This window comes from Brachyistius frenatus, unplaced genomic scaffold (assembly GCF_029030835.1).
Source record: "Brachyistius frenatus isolate BFR_SWC_R1_liver_20210118 unplaced genomic scaffold, ASM2903083v1 Contig_159, whole genome shotgun sequence".
Lineage (NCBI taxonomy): Eukaryota > Metazoa > Chordata > Actinopteri > Embiotocidae > Brachyistius > Brachyistius frenatus.
Genome location: NW_027210758.1, coordinates 551,414 through 570,000, shown reverse-complemented (window position 1 = coordinate 570,000; position 18,587 = coordinate 551,414). Strand labels below are relative to the sequence as shown.

At 43.1% G+C, this 18,587-nt stretch overlaps 1 protein-coding gene across 2 annotated transcripts in view; it reads right to left on the bottom strand.

Annotated features, from left to right (window-relative positions):
- The window catches only part of gripap1 (GRIP1 associated protein 1), a 23,886-nt gene extending 5,306 nt beyond the window's left edge, over positions 1 to 18,580 (bottom strand). Inside the window, exons 1-24 of one of the 2 annotated variants that reach the window (XM_069716600.1) lie at positions 18,501 to 18,580; positions 17,027 to 17,093; positions 16,621 to 16,682; positions 16,501 to 16,527; positions 15,937 to 16,044; positions 15,702 to 15,864; positions 15,399 to 15,568; positions 14,840 to 14,879; positions 11,889 to 12,055; positions 10,546 to 10,593; positions 10,389 to 10,420; positions 10,075 to 10,122; positions 9,698 to 9,797; positions 9,441 to 9,518; positions 8,734 to 8,826; positions 6,007 to 6,141; positions 5,458 to 5,553; positions 5,083 to 5,193; positions 4,732 to 4,833; positions 4,513 to 4,626; positions 4,068 to 4,145; positions 1,959 to 2,054; positions 548 to 604; positions 146 to 245 (exon numbers count right to left, since the gene is read on the bottom strand). In XM_069716600.1, coding sequence (XP_069572701.1) covers positions 146 to 245; positions 548 to 604; positions 1,959 to 2,054; positions 4,068 to 4,145; positions 4,513 to 4,626; positions 4,732 to 4,833; positions 5,083 to 5,193; positions 5,458 to 5,553; positions 6,007 to 6,141; positions 8,734 to 8,826; positions 9,441 to 9,518; positions 9,698 to 9,797; positions 10,075 to 10,122; positions 10,389 to 10,420; positions 10,546 to 10,593; positions 11,889 to 12,055; positions 14,840 to 14,879; positions 15,399 to 15,568; positions 15,702 to 15,864; positions 15,937 to 16,044; positions 16,501 to 16,527; positions 16,621 to 16,682; positions 17,027 to 17,093; positions 18,501 to 18,548 — 2,140 coding nt within the window. In that variant the 5' untranslated portion in view covers positions 18,549 to 18,580. The remainder of the gene's footprint in view (positions 1 to 145; positions 246 to 547; positions 605 to 1,958; positions 2,055 to 4,067; positions 4,146 to 4,512; positions 4,627 to 4,731; positions 4,834 to 5,082; positions 5,194 to 5,457; positions 5,554 to 6,006; positions 6,142 to 8,733; positions 8,827 to 9,440; positions 9,519 to 9,697; positions 9,798 to 10,074; positions 10,123 to 10,388; positions 10,421 to 10,545; positions 10,594 to 11,888; positions 12,056 to 14,839; positions 14,880 to 15,398; positions 15,569 to 15,701; positions 15,865 to 15,936; positions 16,045 to 16,500; positions 16,528 to 16,620; positions 16,683 to 17,026; positions 17,094 to 18,500) is intronic. The other variant, XM_069716601.1, reaches the window with a different exon arrangement.
- Positions 18,581 to 18,587: the final 7 nt, after the last annotated feature.

The window sequence follows — 18,587 nt, the reverse complement described above, 5'->3', positions numbered from 1 at the left end:
ATCCCAGTTGAGTGTGTGTACCTGTTGAAGGTGTGTGAATGAGTGAGTGTGTGTGTGTGTGTGTGTGTGTGTGTGTGTGTGTGTGTGTGTGTGTGTGTGTGTGTGTGTGTGTGTGTGTGTGTGTGTGTGTGTGTGTGTGTGTGTGTGTGTGTGTGTGTGTGTGTGTGTGTGTTGTGTGTGTGTCTCTCTTGCAGTTTGTCAGCTCGCTTCCTCTCCAGCTGCAGCTGCCGCTTCAGATCCTTCAGCTACACACACACACACACACACACACACACACACACACACACACACACACACACACACACACACACACACACACACACACAGTCAGGGATTTACTTTCTAATTATTATTTTTCATGCACGGCTGCTCTCAAATTACTCGGCAAAGTATATTTTCTCTATTCGAATTCTCCATCAGTCTGTGTGTGTGTGTGTGTGTGTGTGTGTGTGTGTGTGTGTGTGTGTGTGTGTGTGTGTGTGTGTGTGTGTGTGTGTGTGTGTGTGTGTGTGTGTGTGTGTGTGTGTCCGATCACCAGGAGACTCACCGCGGCGCTTCCCTTCTTCTCCAGGATCCTCTGACCGTCCACGGTGTCCTTTATCTCCTGCAGAGACCAAACGTTGAGAAACGTTAAACATTTTTACTTTTGATGCTCAAAAGTACCAAAATCTGTAAATGTCCTATTTGGCCATCAGCAGATTAATTATACAACAAATGTCTCCGTTGAACATTTTAAAGTTGTCTCTCTGTAAAAAAAAAAAAAAAAAAAAAAAGGATAAATCCAGAAAATGTCTCAAAATAATGTGAAAAATATCTGGATTCTGTAAAAAAATTTTTTAATTAAATTCAAAAAAAAAAAAATCTGTTGTCATGGTGACGACACCGCCCGGGTAATAAAACACTTTTTCCCCCCTGAAGCTATAAGGTGATGATAAAAAAACAACAACAGATGAACAAACAGGTTGTCGTTGTTGTTGTTTGTTGGTGCCGTTTTGAAGCTCCACAGATCCTCAGTTCAAAGTGAGACGTTTAAAAGGTTAAAGCGGCCTCAAAGTCTGCTTTTATCTCTGAGGGAGCTTCTCCGCCCGCAGAGATACGAGACCTTTAAAAAAAAAAAACACGTGCAACCACAGACTGTTTATGAATGCAGTACCACTGAAGGCCACCAGGGGCAGGCTCTCAAGAAAAAAAACATGTCTCCAATAGATATACCAATAAAAAAAACATCAACAAAGTTAAATGTTAAATGTTTTTTTATATTCATCTGGTCAGAAAAAGTTTTTACTTCTCTGATCTTTTTTTTCTGTCACCTTTAACTCTTTATTCTCACACTGGTTTCACCAAAGACTCCTCTGGGTCCAGTTTTGTTTTTAAATTTCTGACACACATCAGACCTCACCGCTGTGGAAGAGGCCCCGCCCCCTGACACAGTTCACTGATCCACCAATCTCGAGACCCGCTGGAATAATTGTAATAAATCTGAACTCGGGTCGGGTCTGACGGTTCAGGTTGCGAATTACAAACCTTCTGGTGGATCTGACTCAATCTGATTGGAAACCATGACGATACTACGTCCCCGCCCACCGATAGCTGTAACCTGACTGCACTGTCAATCAAACAAGACACGCCCCCCAAAACAGGTCTTCTTGAATCTTCTTTTCTAATGAATGAGGGATTATTTTCAGATGGACCTCCAGAAAACTAATAAGAAGGAGTGACTTTAGCTAACAACACCGAGAGAACTGATGGACACATTTTATTCACTTTGGATTTGATGAGAGAAGTTGAATGGGAGTCTATGGAGCCGGAGGCTTTTTGGAGCCGACCTCTAGTGGCACTCGCTGGTATTGCAGCTTCATTTTTTTTTTTTTTTTTTTCAGACCCGGAAGCTACGTCTACTTTTTTTTTTATTTACAGTCCGTGCAGTCGGAACGGAGGAACTCAGACGAGCTGTTGACCTGTTTGAGTTTCCCGATGGTGTCCCCGTGGTCCTCCCTCTGCTTCTCCACCTCCACCAGCTGCTGCTTCACCTCCTCTGTCTCCGCCTGCTTCTCCTGCGTGGACACAAAAAGACACACAGAGGACGCCTTTTAGTTCGAGCGGCAACAAAACTCTACGACGACGCCAAACTTTCCCTCCTCGCGTCTCTCTGACCTCCCGCTGAGGAAGTTCAAATTAAAAGCGGCTCCGCCTCCACCTCCGTCGCTCCTCCGACCACCAGCTGATGGACGGATTAATTTAGAGAAAAAAAAAATGCTTTTAATTCTCTAATCTGCTGCTGCCAATTAACTTGACTAAAATCTACATTCAGAGCAGCTGCAGCCGCCCCTACACACACACACACACACACACACACACACACACACACACACACACACACACACACACACACACACAGACTTCATTTCTGAGGTCGGTAGTTTTTCCTTGTCGGAGGTTTTTCTTCCTGTTAAAAGAGTTTTCACCTCCTCGCTAACGTGGGAATTGTTGAATTGTCGGGTTCCTCTATGATGTCGTGAAGTTCAGTTTTAACCCTCGCCTCACCAAGCCCCCCTCCCCTCCTCTCCCCCCTCCTCCTCCTCCCTCGTTACACCTCCTCCATCATTAATTAACTTTTCCTATTACATTTTTCTCCAGCTGTTATCCGGCAGATAAAACACAGTAATCAGTGCAGTTTGTCTCTGAGGACGCGTCCCTCCCTGAAGGGACACACACTCGTCCTGCTCACCTGATTGGCTGAGAGGACTCGCTGCAGTCCCACACACACACACACATGTTCCATTATTATTATTACTGGTTATCAAACTCTACTGATAACCAGACTGGGAGCTGAAGGCAGAATGAATGTCAGTTTGTTGAATAATCAAATAAATGTGATTAATAAAAAAAAATACAGGAGGTAAACAAAGCCGTTTTCTACGTGCTTCATCTGAGCGTGTAACAGAGGATGGATGCGTGTGGAATCAAACACGGGATCTGACAGATGGTGAGTCTCTGCAACAGACTGTCGGCGTTCACATGAGCCTCCTCCACTCTGATCTGCTGTTAACACGATTTAACCTCCCCGAGTTACCATGGAGACGACTACCGCTTTAATTAGAAACACATCCAATTAGAGCGCACACACACACGTTCGGTGCACACAACACACACACACACACACCTACACACACACACCCACACACACCTACACACACCCACACATACACACACACACCCACACACACCTACACACACCCACACACACACACACACACACACACACACACACACACACACATACACACACACGGATAAACAAACACGCGTAGTGATTTTTACCGAGACGAAACATTCCGCAGACGCAGAGTCGTCATTTAAAGCCGTGTCGGTGGGTCACATGATCACCTAAAACTGTACCTGAGGATTAACCTGAAGCATTTGCAGCTTCCTGGTCTCCTGTAGAGGGCGCTGTTTATGAGGTAAACCTGCTGTTGACCTGGTTTAACTGAGGTTTAACTTAAACCTGCTACAGACCTGGTTTAACTGAGGTTTTAACTTAAACCTGCTACAGACCTGGTTTAACTGAGGTTTTAACTTAAACCTGCTGCAGACCTGGTTTAACTGAGGTTTTAACTTAAACCTGCTGCAGACCTGGTTTAACTGACCCTGTTTGTCGCCATGCTCGCAGACGTTTAAACCAATCGTTCTATAGAAGTCGGTCCTCGGCAGGTTCCTCGTGACGGTTTACAGATGTCGGGGGATTCAGGACAGAGATGGAGAAAAATAAAAAGCTTTTAAACCTGCTGCACGTTTTTTTGGTTTTTTTTTTCCAGGAGGAACGAGGAGAAGCAGCCGAAACTGTCAGAGCCGATTACTGCTGCCAAGCTGAAGAGAAACAGTTCCTCTGAGTCTGTGGCTTTTTATTTTCAGCCAGGATTTTTATCTGATGAGTTTTATTGGGTCGAATAAAGGAGGATTAAATTAATATAGGTGCGTTTCATGTGTGTGTGTGTGTGTGTGTGTGTGTGTGTGTGTGTGTGTGTGTGTGTGTGTGTGTGTGTGTGTGTGTGTGTGTGTTTGTTTACCTCCAGCTGAAGCGTGTGTTCCTTCTGCAGCCGCTCGGTCTCCTCCTGATGCTGCAGAGAGTTCTTCTCTATGTTCTCCTGCACGTCGGACAAACACATCAGCGACCCGTTAAAACCTGCGCCGAGTCGCAGCGGAACGTTTTAAAGTCTGTTTGAAATCTGGGGAACTTAAAAATGATCTCGTTTGAGAAGATAAAACCATCGAATGTTGTTAAAAACAAAAGAGTAAAACTACAATAACCAGTGCAGATCTAGAACATGTAGATCTAACCCAGAGGGAGACGAGTGGGTTTGGTGTATTTCTGACTTTAAAAAGAAAAAACTCGCGAACTGGTCCTTTATTTATTGGGAGCGTTCTGCGTGGACTTCCTGGTTTCCTGAAGGGATCTAGGGGATGATGATGACGATGATGATGAAGATGAAGATGATGATGATGATGACTGACCTCGGCCTCCTTCAGCCGTCTCTCGAACCATCCTTTGGTTCCCTCCATGGACTGAACCTGAGCCTGCAGCTCGTCCACCCGCGGCTGTAAACCCTCCAGTTCCTTCGTCCGGGCCTGGGACACACAAACAAACAAACAAACAAACAAACAGATCATCACACCTGGAGGATTAAGCTCCTCCCCCTCTCGTTTGTCTCTCCTTAAGCTCCGCCTTTTTACCTTTTCCTCTCTGAGCTGCTGTCGGATTTCCTCCTCCGACCGATTCTTGTCCTCGTGGAGTCCTCGGAGCTCCTTCTCATACCGAGCCCTCACTGCCAGGACCTGGGGAGGAGGAGGTGTGTGTGGGGGGAAGGAGGAGGGGAGGAGGAGAAACAAATTCATTGAGATTTTTTTTCACTAAATTTTGTTTATCTGCAGGTTTTAAAAGCTGTAAAAAATAAACAAAGAAAAATAAATGAGACAAACAATGTATAGAAAAAAACAATAATCTCCAGGATGAAAACTAGAGAAACAGGAAGTGGAACCAGAAGAAGAAGAAGAAGAAGAAGAGAAGAAGAAGAAGAGACTCGCCTCCTTCTCGTGCTGCAGTTTCAGGTCCGACAGCGCCTCCTTGTGGTCCGACTTCTCTTGGTTCAGCTGCATGGCCATGTCGTCCAGCATGGACTTCCTCTTCTCTGCTGTCTGCTCTCACACACACACACACACACACACACACACACACACACACACACACACACACACACACACACACACACACACAAATGGTAAATGAGTTTATATTTGTACGTTTACATGTGCAGACATGGCCTGTGTGTGTGTTTCAGAGTGTGTGTGTGTGTGTGTGTGTGTGTGTGTGTGTGTGTGTGTGTGTGTGTGTGTGTGTGTGTGTGTGTGTGTGTGTGTGTGTGTGTGTGTGTGTGTGTGTGTGTGTGTGTGTGTGTGTACCTTCTTGGCCTCGTCCAGCTCTCTCAGCAGTCTGTCCTTCTCCTGTCCTTCCTCTGTCAGCTGCTCCAACAACTTCCTGTTGGCAAAACTCGACTCCTGCAGGAGGGAGAGGAGACGCACACGGAAAACCAACAAATACAACAAACCAGCAGTCAGCTGTCAGTCTCCATCCATCTCTGTACAGACTCATATGGGATGTGATGTCACTGTGACCTTTGAACCCCCCCCCCCTCTCAAACTTAATCAGTTCATCTTTGGGACCGAGTAAATACTCGGGCTGAGTATGAAAAGAATTCCATCGAGGCGTTTTTGACACATGTTGCTGTTAACATGAGCTAACTGTGACCTTTGACCCCCCAAATCGACACAGTCCACACGACGTACACAAGATTTTAATCATAATATTAATAATAATAATCACATACTAATAATGGTCTAAATCAGATCTCGAGTTGGAGTCAAAACGTCAGCGCCTCGTTCGTGTTTCGGATCGGAAGCTTCGAGATTAAACGGGAAAAAAAATAACAAAATCAGAAGTACAGGACGCACCTGCAGCTGTGAGTCCAGGTCGTCCCGCTGAGCCAGCAGACTCTCCTGCTCCGAGCGTCTCTGCTGCAGCTCGGACGTCAGCGCCTCCTGCTGCTCGCGCAGCAGGTTCATCTCCTGCGTCTTCACCGTCTGGATCTGCAGGGACGCATACGGGAAAATACCGGAGCAGCCGATCAATACCGTCTGATCACGGAGGACTCGTTAACGGGACAGAACGAGGAGGATGAGGATGAGGGTGGTGGTGGTGGTGGTAAAGGGATGCAGAGCTCGTGTTTAGATGAAGGTTCAGGACTGAATGATTTCAGTATTTAGATTTAAAGTTGTGACTTTTTCACTTCACGTTGATCTTCAGACTTGTTTTCGATGCAGTGAATAAAAATGGATCATTGAGATTATTAATTCATTAACCGCAGCTGTTAAAAGTCGTACGTTAAAACTCTCGCGTGATTCTGTTCACCGAGATCCTTTCTCCTGATATTTATGTACGTCGTAATATCCCTATTTTACAGGCGATTAATAAAAAGAAAAAAGTAAACTAAATAATCCAGTCAAGTAGAAGTGGGCTAGAAATCAGTTGTTGTTGTTTTTTTTTTTTTTTTATAGAATAACATGTAAAGTGCGCAGTTTTTAATTAATGTTGCATAATACCACCTAAACTTCCGTACGTACATAGACTGCGGTGGGTATATATATATATATATATATATATATATATATATATATATATTATATAAATATTACTGCAGCACGACTCTTATTAATGTTGAAAACAACAGAAGGAGGATTCTCAGAAAGAAATCTATTTATATCTAATATGGGTCATTTAGTTTATGTAATCTTTCACTACATGTTTTGCTGTGTATCTTCAAACAGGAAGGAAACCCTGGATTTGTATTTTTTTGTGTTTTTTAATCAAACAAAAGTTGTTTTTTTTAAATACTGAAATATATATGTTGTAACGCCGTTCAGCCAGAATATAACAGGATATAACATTTGGTCCATAATTTCTTTCCAGCTCATGTTTTCTTTTAGCATTTTAATATTTACAGAACTTTTCCGTTGTTTTTTTTTTTATTTTATTTTTTTTAAATAAGACACACCCACTGATGACGTCATCGCGGTTCGTGCTTCAGGTCCTGGTGGGTTTTTTTGGTTGACGTTCTGATTATCATCCAACGTTCTGTCACTACAACTCAAATCGGCGGGTAAATTGAAAGGTTCTAAGTCGGTTTTGTTTTGTTAGTTTTTAAAAGGTTTCCAGCTTTTGTATTAATGCACAAACGGCACTACGGGTTCTAGACGAGGTTCTAGCGATCTGAATTAGGTCTCAGATCGTCGATCTGCCGCCGAGGTTCTACGTGAGGGTTCTAGGTCCGGATGCAGTTACCTGTTCGAGAGCGCACAGGTTAGTCCTCAGAGCGCCGTTCACCTGGAACATGTTCCCACATTAACATCAGAGGGACAGTAAATAAAGTACAGGTTCTACGTTCTACACCTGTTCTAAGGTGGAACATTGTTCTATTATGTTTTAGCATTGCGGTCGCTGACTTATTGATTTTGTACAATTTACGATTTCTTGTTTTTTAATGTTCTCCAAAAAAATTACAGATTTTATAGAGACTCTACAAGAACCCAGTTCTGAAGTTAAGGGTTCTAGATATTGTTCTCCAGATTTAATTAAGCAACGCCGAGAGCTTGAACGTCATTATTACAAAAATATTTAAAGCTTTTTGTTAGCGTGAGCTCCGTTTCCATGGCAACACATGGGGGTACGACTTAAGAACTGGAGAAACAATCCAGTAGACTCTTAATGTAACGTACGCAATGTTTACCACTCCAAGGAAGTAGTCCGACCCTTAGCAACGACCATAGCAACAGAGAGGATTTTTTATTTGCTTTCCAGAGATCAAACTGAATAAATACAGAACATAGAAACACTAAACTGCTCAGCTGGCTCAGTCTGGTTGGAACAAAGATATCTGATGAACAAAGATATCTGATGAACAAAGATATCTGATGAAAAAAAAGATATCGATGGGCTCATGTGTTTTTAACATTTTAGCACCGTGTCGTGTTAAAACCAAACCGGTCCAGCTAGCCGTCGCTTGGATTTTACGTTGCTGTGACTATCCGTGGTGTTACGGTGCGGGTGCTCGGGGCGACCAAAAACAGATTTCACCAAATGGGTCATTTAATAGACCTATAACAAGTAGAAACCACATTATATTACATATTATATGATATTCTATTTCTAATCCTATATTCCCATTGAGAAGGCGGAGTGATGTTTATCGTTATCATGATTTGTTCCAAATGTTCAGTTGACCAATCAGATCTCTGGGGCGGAGCTACTTATTGTATAATGTTTATTACTCTATGTTTGACATTAAGAACTAATAAAAAAATACATGAAATGACCATAAATACGTTTTTTTTTTTTATCAAGACAAAACTTCGAAACTTTAAGAATACAAACTACTTGTCGTATTAATACCTCGTTCTAACGCGACGTGTTCTCGAACACAAAGTTGACTTTATTCTTTAAAACTACTCATTTTATTTGTTAGAACATCAGCGCAGGTTTTTTAGTGGCGTGAGGGTTCTGTGTAACGTTCTCCAGGTTAATCCACAGAATATTTACTACCTCTTCTAGGACGGGTTAATAACGAGAGGTGATGTGACGTTACGGTTCTACGTTCTACGTCAGGATGGGTTCCAGTTTATTACCTGTTCTAGAGCTGCTAGGTTTGTCCTCAGAGCATCGTTCTCCTGCAGGATGTTGTCCACCTGCTCCTGACTGACTGCGCTCTGATTGGCCGCCTGCAGTACCATCACCACCAGGCAGGGGGCAGCAGAGAGCGCGGGACAGGGAGGGAAGAGGAACCCGGGGAAACAATAAACCAACCCAAGAGGGAAATAAAGAGAATGAAAACCAAAAGATTTAGAAAACAAACGTAAAGGTTAAAACGAATAAGAGAAGGAAGACAAAAGAGAGAGCAGAGGAGGAAAAGGAGAAGGATAAAGCCGGTCAGAAACACCCAGAGGAAGCAGTAGACGAGAGAAATATCAGACTGTCCCACCGCCAAAGTTCATAGATTTTTTTTCTGTGAATTATGTTCTTGGTGAATATGAATTTATTCTGAAGGTTTAAATCACTTTAGTTGGGAAACATGAGAAAAAGCAGAGCAGCAGTCAGACTCCTCCCCCTTTTGAATTATGTTAAAACTGAATAATAATAAAAAAAACTCCTCCGACTTTACATCCCGCTCGTTTCTTCGTCGGATCTTTTTAACTTGTAAACCGGAGAGTTGTGAAAGTGATTCGTGGATGAAGATTCTGTTTGCCCTGAGTGGAGGCTCACAGGCTGAGTGGGGTTGGTCCCTCTCCCTCAGATGTTTCCCTGATCTCTCTGTCCTCTGTGTGTTTTGTGTTACCTGGTCCTTCAGGTTGTGCAGAGTCAGCTCGTGTTCCTTCTGTTTGCTCTGCAGCTGCTCTCTGAGCTCCGCCGTCGTCTGAAGGACGGAAACACAATCACAGCTCGCTCACATCGGAGGCCAACAAGAATGTAAAGTGAAGGCTCTGAGAGGACCGGGATAATTACAGGTCACGGCCGTCGCTGGCTTTTTTTTATCTTTAGCGCTACCGTGGAGCCGTTGTACGACGGAGCTGCAGGTTGTTACCGAGCTCTCACCTGATTGGCCGCCAGCACGTCGGACTGAAGCTTCTGGATTCGGATGTTCACGGTCTTCAGCTCGTCTTCTTTCCTTTGGTTGATCTCATCGATCTTTGTCCTGCAGAGGAACAACAGACGCGGAGGGTGGGAAAGGGGGGTGGGGGGGGAGGGGGTCAATATCTGCTGAGTAGCACCGAAAAAACAGCCAGAAAACAACAACAAACAGCAACGAAAAGAAAAAATAGTAGTAATAGTAGTAATAATATTAGTAGTAGTAGTAAGAGTACTGTCAGCGGTGCAGCTGCAGCAGTAGTCGTAGTAGTATTAGTAGTAATAGTGGTAGTGGTAGTAGTATTAGTACTAGCAGTATTAGTAAAAGTACTCTGAGCTCTGACCTGCTGTCGTTGTACAGAACTTCCTTTTCTGTCTGCAGACGCTGGAAACTGAAACACAAAGTTTGACTCCATCAGACGTTTTCTTTTTTCAGTCTGACTCTCTGGCGCCACCCGGAGGACACAAACGTGAACCGCAGCCTGCAGACAAACGTCCACTCAGAGAGCACTTTATTAGGAACGGCAGGCTGACGTCGGACTAGCTTCAGCCGCTGCCACCTGATTGGCTGATCAGGCGGACGGGTGTTCCTAATAATGCGCTCCGGCCGTCCGGCGGTCGCGTTTGCGAGGATATAAAGTGATCGACGGCGTCTCACCTCTCCTGCTTCTTCTTTAACTTGTCAGATAGCTGCAGAACAAACACACCGGATCAACATTAAGAAGAAATCTTCTTTTAATTTCAATATGATAAATAATAATGAAGAGTCTGAGCTGCCGACGGAACTATAAACTCGTGTTTCTGTGAACTCTCACCTTCGTTATCTCCTCCTGCAGTTTGGTGATCTCGGCCTGTTTAGACGCCTGCAGACAGACGGGAAACACGCTCAGTGTCCACTTTATTAGGAACACCTGCTCAGTCAATAGCAAGTTCAATAACACCAGATAGAAAAAATACTATATAACAGTTTGATAAATGGAAGCGCAAATAGTTTCAGGACTGGTTTTAGATTTGTGTTGGACTGGTTTTAAACTTACTTTAGGACACATTTTTTTAAATCTGGTTTTAGACTGGATTTGTTTTTTTTACCTGACAGTTTGCCTTCGTTAGCAGCTACAGGAAAAGTCACGTGTTGACCAGATTAGAAAGATACCGAACAGAAAATATTACAAAACAAAACTCGAAATGTTTCAGTACTCGGCTTAAAAGAAAACGATCCAATCTGCTGACTTTAATGTCTGGAAGAGACTTTTTATAATTTTATATTCCAGTGGGATACCTGTGATTACAGACAGAATAACGTGAGTCCACTGAGACGCGAGAACATTTGAATAAATCGTTCTTCCTGTGTTTGAGAGTGAACGCTGAGAAACAGACCTCAGATACAAACGCTGACATTTCACCTGCTGTTTTGTGTTCCTGTCATGAATTAATCAGTTTTCCTTCCCTGACACTCAACATGAGGTGCTTTCATCTCTCTGACGTCTGAATCTCCGCTTCAGTTAAACTCCGGGTCAGTTTTAAAACTGCTGGGAAACACTGGGGTGTTTAATAAAATCAAACCACAGTGAGCCCTTCAGTGGTTTCTGGTATCAGCTACTTCCCACAATCAAAAGCTTTTCATCTGCTTTAATACCGTCACAGAAACTGTTTCCCGTTATAACAAATTTGGAGCATCATGAAATGAAAAGCACGACCAAAAGGAGACCCTGAGCTGTCGAGCAGCTGAAATCCGATATTAGGCGAGAATGGGACCACATTTCACTTTCAAAACTCCAGAAACTGGTCTCCTGGGTTCCCAGACGTTTACAGTGTTGTTTAAACAAGAGGTGATGCAACACGGTGGTGAACGTGACCCTGCCATCAAATTCAAAATGAGCAGATATTTGTTTATAAAACAATCACATTTCTCAGTTTCAACATTTGATATGTCGTCTTTGGTCTATTTCATATTAAATATGAGTTAACGTGATTTAACAACATTCAGCGGAGATTTCATTTCTTCATTAAAGCTCAGAAACAAAACAAAACAAAATCAGGACGAAAAAACATCTGGTGACATCATCAGAGTTCAGACTGCATTTATTTTTAGGGTGCGTTTGGTGTTTCTGTGTGTTGTGTCTGTGTGAGGGTGGTGGGGTGCGTTTGTTTTGTGTACCTCCAGCTGGTGCACCTGCTCCTTCAGCAGCCTCTTCTCCTCCTGCTCGGTGTTCAGTGCGATCTCCAGCTCTGGTCCAAAGCAGTGAGTTATTGGACAGAGAGCAGCCGACCAGCCTAGCGCTGCCTGCTTAGCTACAATCTTCTCTACGCTCTTCTCTGACAGGCCTAAAGGGGGCGCCGCACACAGCAGGGGAGGGGGTTGGGGGTAATGGGGAGGGGAGGGAGGGGGGGGGCAGTCCGTTAAGGCCAGACACACACTACAACATCACCTCAGACCGGGTCTTGAGACCGCGGTGGTTTCCGGTCCCAAGCTGCAGAGACAAACGTGACCTTGAATTGTTGCGGTGCGTTCGCTGACGTCGCGTTAATCGGAGCGGGTCAGTTTGAGAAGGTGTCGCCTGAAACCGTTCGCCGCCGTCACCGTGACGACCACGAAAAACACTTTTTGCACCGACGTCTGACGACGACGCTCGGCTCTCACCCATGTTCGTCAAATTAGAAATTAATCGGAACTTTTTTTCACTGCACTACCGCCACCTTCTGACGGGAGCAACACATTACACGCCGGGAAAAAAAACGGGAAATATTTAAAAATCTTAACCCATCCCTAACATTCATCTGTGTAATACATCTGCTGTGAAACGTTTAACTTCTTCAACCCCGAATATGATTTCCGCTTCAATTGTTCAAACCAATTAAATACGAGTTCAATGCGGCGTTTTACACCGTTTATCGATCGCGAAGAAACGTAACCATGGAAACGCCCCCATAATGACCCCGAATAAGATTAATCCGGACGCTTTTACGAACTCCACCGCAAACACAGCTGTAAAAATGATCTTTACAACGAAGGTGGTAAATAGTTTTGTCTCTGCAGCTGCGACAGAAAAACACCTGAGTGAGGAGACTCGACTTTTACACTCAGATTAAAACCTGATGTTTTTATTAATTCTGTTAAACTCAAATTAAAACCTGATGTTTTTATTAATTCTGTTGAACTCAGATTAAAACCTGATGTTTTTATTAATTCTGTTAAACTCAAATTAAAACCTGATGTTTTTATTAATTCTGTTAAACTCAGATTAAAACCTGATGTTTTTATTAATCTGTCAGATTAAAACCTGATGTTTTTATCAATTCTGTGAAACTCAGATTAAAACCTGATGGTTTTATTAATCTGTCAGATTAAAACCTGATGTTTTTATCAATTCTGTGAAACTCAGATTAAAACCTGATGTTTTTATCAATTCTGTGAAACTCAGATTAAAACCTGATGTTTTTATTAATGTTCCACTCAGATTAAAACCTGATGTTTTTATTAATGTTCCACTCAGATTAAAACCTGATGTTTTTATTAATCTGTCAGATTAAAACCTGATGTTTTTATCAATCTGTTAGATTAAAACCTGATGTTTTTATCAATTCTATGAAACTCAGATTAAAACCTGATGTTTTTATTAATCTGTCAGATTAAAACCTGATGTTTTTATCAATTCTGTGAAACTCAGATTAAAACCTGATGTTTTCATTAATGTTCCACTCAGATTAAAACCTGATGTTTTTATTAATCTGTCAGATTAAAACCTGATGTTTTTATCAATTCTGTGAAACTCAGATTAAAACCTGATGTTTTTATTAATCTGTCAGATTAAAACCTGATGTTTTTATCAATTCTGTGAAACTCAGATTAAAACCTGATGTTTTTATTAATCTGTCAGATTAAAACCTGATGTTTTTATCAATTCTGTGAAACTCAGATTAAAACCTGATGTTTTTATTAATGTTGCACTCAGATTAAAACCCTGCTGTCGTAGTGTGTGTCTGCTCCGAGCCAGCTGGCTGCTCTACACTCAGAACGCCAGGCTTGTATCGTTCTCAGGTAGAAGCCAGAAACACCTGAGTGTGACCTCTGACCTCTGACCTCCACCTGAGGACTGACGGCTACGAGCTCCGTAAAGGAACAAAACTGGTGAGTTCGTGTGATATCGGGAACACAGACGGATTCCCCCGCAGCAGAAAGATGATCTATTCTATAAAGAAAAGCTTTCAATGCAGGTTCGAGGACGCGAAGCTTCAAAACGAGGCATTCAAGGACACCACGTGTTTACAGTTTGAGTTGTTTAGATGGACGGGGTTAATTTAGACAACAAACACAACAACAAAACAGACTAAATAAAAAAAGGGACTAAATGTGATATTTGTCTGTGTTTCGGTACCGAATCGTCCCTGAGTGCACCGCTTTTAAAACTCTCAGCTGTTTTCATACAAACTAACTCTGACCGCGATCATCTTTTCTGCTGCGGGTTTCAAACCGACCAGTCGGCTCCTTTAAGGGTCTGCAGGAAGCTATTAAGAGTGAAACAGGAAGTGGAAGAGCAGGTAAAAAAAAAAAAAAAAAGCTCAGTTCACTTGACGGACAGATGGAAGTCTGATGAGAGTCACTTCACTTCTCTTCTTGTCGACAAACCTCATGCAGAGACGAAACCCGGTCGGTCTCAAAGACACTCTGAGACACAGAGATGCTCTGAGACACTCTGAGACACTCTGAGAGACACTAGAGGTTTGATGACAGGAAGAAAAAAAAAAAAAACTAGAAACACCAGACTGGCCCTTTAAACTGAGACTCTGACGTCGGTAATAAAACGAGCTCTCACTGAATCATCTGTGTAAATTTCATAATAATTCTTGATGCGATGGAGGAAAATAACGATTCCTGTTTTATGACGAGAAGAAAAGACGAAGCGGCAGAAAGTGAAAGCTCGCTGCGACCTCACGGAGGAGAACTCCTGCGTTCTTCAGGGATCGGATCAATAACGATATTTACAGCAGCGCCAACGCTGTTTTTTTTTTTGTTTTTTTTATCTCCGGATTTATTTCATCTGATCGGGGGTTCAAGTAAACGGGAGTTCTCCTCCGATCAAAAAGCAGAAGATCAAACCGTGAACTCACCGTGAAGCTGTTTGTCTGAGAGCTGCAGCCGAGCCTCCGTCTGAAAACAAACAACAACAAAGGAGGTCACAAACAAATAAAACAAAACAAAAAACTCATTACTCATCAATAAAGTTTATTATCAAACGATCTGATGGAACGTAAATATTCTTCACTGTAGTTTAACATTTTATCGTTGAAATAATCGATATCCGACTGACAGAAAAATGATCTGCGTTATTGTTTGACTGTTTTAGACACTTTGCAACTCAAAATGTTAAATTTCTTTAAAAATCTTTCCTAAAATTTGTGTTTTTCTTCTGAACTATTTGAGGTTTTGGAAACATCTTTAAACACTTTTTTTTTTATATTTTATAGGAACAAAAATGAATCATTGAATTAAGAAAATAATCGTCAGCTTGATAATTAAAATAATTAATAAGTTGCTGCTTTATTCAAATAAAAATAAATAAAGTAAAGAATAGAAACCTTGAGGAATGAACAAATAGTTTGTTCAGACAAAATATTTAAATAATAATGATAAAACGTGATGAACAGCTTGTCTTTCATTTATAATCACCTGCTCTAGCGTCTCATTGGTTCCTCCTGCCGCTGGCTCCTCCCCTCTCCCCGTGACATCAGAGACCCCGTTGGCCCCAGCTGACCCGTCGGTCTCCGTGGTAGCGCCGCCCTGGTTGCCCTGAGCGACCGCAGGTCTCTGGAGCTCTTTGTCGTAGCGCTCCTGGAGGGCTGAGGGGGAATTACGCCAAACGTCACCGTTATGATGCAACCAGGACACACACACACACGCGCGCGCACACACACACACACACACACACACACACACACACACACACACACACACACACAGACTTTAACTCACCTTTCATCTTCTTCTGGAGGGCGGAGTTTTCAGCCTGGAGGCGGAGCAGTTCTCCATCCACCTGGCTGGAGGCGGGGTTAGGAGGGGGGCTGGTGGCAGAGGCTCCTCCCACTTCCTTCAGTCCCTGGTTCTCCTGCTCCAGCTGCTCGATCTGCGTACACAGCTGGGGAATAACGACGACGTTAACGTTGCAATCCACGTGGACGCGGTTCACGGCGACGAACCGGAGACTCACCTTGGAGAGTTCGGTCATCAGCGTGCTGTTCTGGAGACGGAAATCTTCCTCCTGACTGTGGAGTTTCCCCTGAAGCATCTCATTCTCGCTCAGCAGCGCTTCCACCTCCTTCGGGGGAACAACAGCAGCCATCAGCAGCCACCACAGACTCTACGTAAAAGTGTTCGCAGCTTCCACGTTCTGAAAAATGCTCCAGCGCCGGGTTTGTAATTCCCAACCTGCACCGTCAGACCCGATCACGTCGGTTCAGATTGTTCAAATTAATTGCTTGTATTATTTACCGCTGCGACAAAAAGCTGCAACAGCGTGTGAGCGGATGTGGACGAGAGTAAAGATTTAAAACCTTTAAAGTGACAATCAGAAAAAGAAAAAGGCCCAAAAAAATAATATATATATATATATATATCAACTAAACTAAACGGCGACTGAAACGATTTGAAACAACGATGTTTCAACTAAAAATAATAAATAAGATACGTACCCAAAAAATGAATTAAAAAAAATCTGGTTTACATTTGCTATAAGCGGCGGTAACCATGGTAACGAAACGAGGGAAAAACTCACCTGGGCCTTCTTGCTTTTATTTAAAGCCTGAAGAGAAGAATACAAAAAAAACCAACAACAACATAAAACAAACAGCTGGTAAACATAAACAAACGTGACATCATCCGTGTGATTATCGACCTTCTGAGCTTTGATGAAGTCTCTCTCGAGAACGACGTTCTTCTGACGGACGGCGTTCAGCTCTGAAGAATTAATCAGAGACACCACGTTTTTAATATTAATATGTATTTATGAATTTAATGTACATTTTAAAGCTACTTTAGTTGGTTTTGTTTATTAGATGAACAGCAGGTGGCGCCACATTTTCCAGTCAGGGTGTTTTTAAACTGACAGAAGATGAAGACAGTGTTGTGTTTTGATGTGTGACAGACCGACCCAGTGCATGCTGGGATACGTTTTCAGCCCCACGTAAATACTTTTTTTCCCCACTGACTTTACTTAAATTTTTTTTTAAAAAGCTGCCGTTTTTGTTTTTTACATTTTTAAATTCAAAGATTTGTAAAACGTCTGAGAGAAAACGTTTTACCCGCCGAGTTCTTCCTCAGGTCGTCGGACAGCTGGTAGTTCTGAGTCCGCAGCTCCAACAGCTGAGCCTGCACACGGGCACACACACACACACACACACACACACACACACACACACACACACACATGCACACACACATGTTAATTTAATCAAAGATTAATTATTATTATTATTTCATTCAAAAAACACACAAATTCTTTATCCGAGGTCCGTAAAACTAACATTTAAAACCAGGAAGTGTTGAAATGTTTTTCAAAATAAAAACTAAAGTTATCTGCCCGATTATATTTATTTATCTTTTTTATTTTTTTTGTCGTTAATCAGGAACGTTTTCTGTGACGTCAGTTCTTATCGGAACAAACCGACCAATGAAAACACGGATACGACGCGCCGACGATGCAACATTGGAGAAACCGGTTGAAACCGATCAGCGGCAGATTTAAAAATAATAAAAAATAATTTATTTTAAATGACATAATTGATTGAATCCGGTTTGGTTCTTTTTTTTTTAAACCAACAAATAATTTGAGAATAATCTTTTTAGAAGAAAACAATAACTCATCTTTTATTTTTTTACTTTCACTGAACAAAAGTTAGACGTGAAAAAAAAAAGTCTTTTATTTTTCAGCACTTCATTTTTCAGTAAATTCATCCATGACGTCTTTTTATGTCCGTTTCTATCCGGTAAATAAACACAAGTACACAAATAAAGTTGATTATTATTTTTGACGCGTTTGTAGCAGAGTACAAATACTTCAAAAGTAATACTGAACTTGATTTATTATATTTGTCCTTCCAGCTGTTCTTTAGTGTCGTTATTCAGACCGCTGCAGCCTAATAAGGTGGTTCCGGTGGGGGAGGGGGGACCGGGGGGGGGGGGACCTGCTGCAGGTAAACAGCGTCGCAGCCTGCAGTGATTGACAGGTGTCAGGAGTGATTGACAGGTGTCAGGAGTGATTGACAGGTGTCAGGAGTGATTGACAGGTGTCAGGAGTGACTGACCGCTCTCGTCTCTGCCAACAACTCCAGACCCCGTGACTCTCATCCGGGCGGGTGTCCCGTGCATGCTAACGCGTTAGCCTGTCGACATTAGCGGTTAGCTCGGGAAGCTAATCCCTGCGGTGTTCTTCCAAGGAGGAGGCTAGGCTAGGCTAGGCTAGGCTAGGCTAAAGGAGCGACGCGGTCTTCCTCACGGTTTCTTCATCATCATCATTCGGAGATCAAACACAACCCAGCGGCCCGTTAACCGTTAACCGTTACCGTTACCGACAGCCCCGCAGCGAGCTGCACGAGCCCGCCGCCGTTACCTGCTCACACCCTGCGCGGCTAACACCCCCCCCCCCCTCTCTCTCTCCGGCAGTGATGCCGCACCTGGCCGGACAGGTGTTATGTCACACCGCTGACAGCTACCCCGCCGCCCCCCTCCCCGCCGGTAGAGCCCACCGACCGGGAAACAACGGGGTTCCTTTCCCACCTGCATCCGATGGAACTCCTCCTCGGACAGAGCCTGCGACATGGCCATGTTTACACCCGGGCTGCCCGCTAGCAGGCTCGGCTAGCG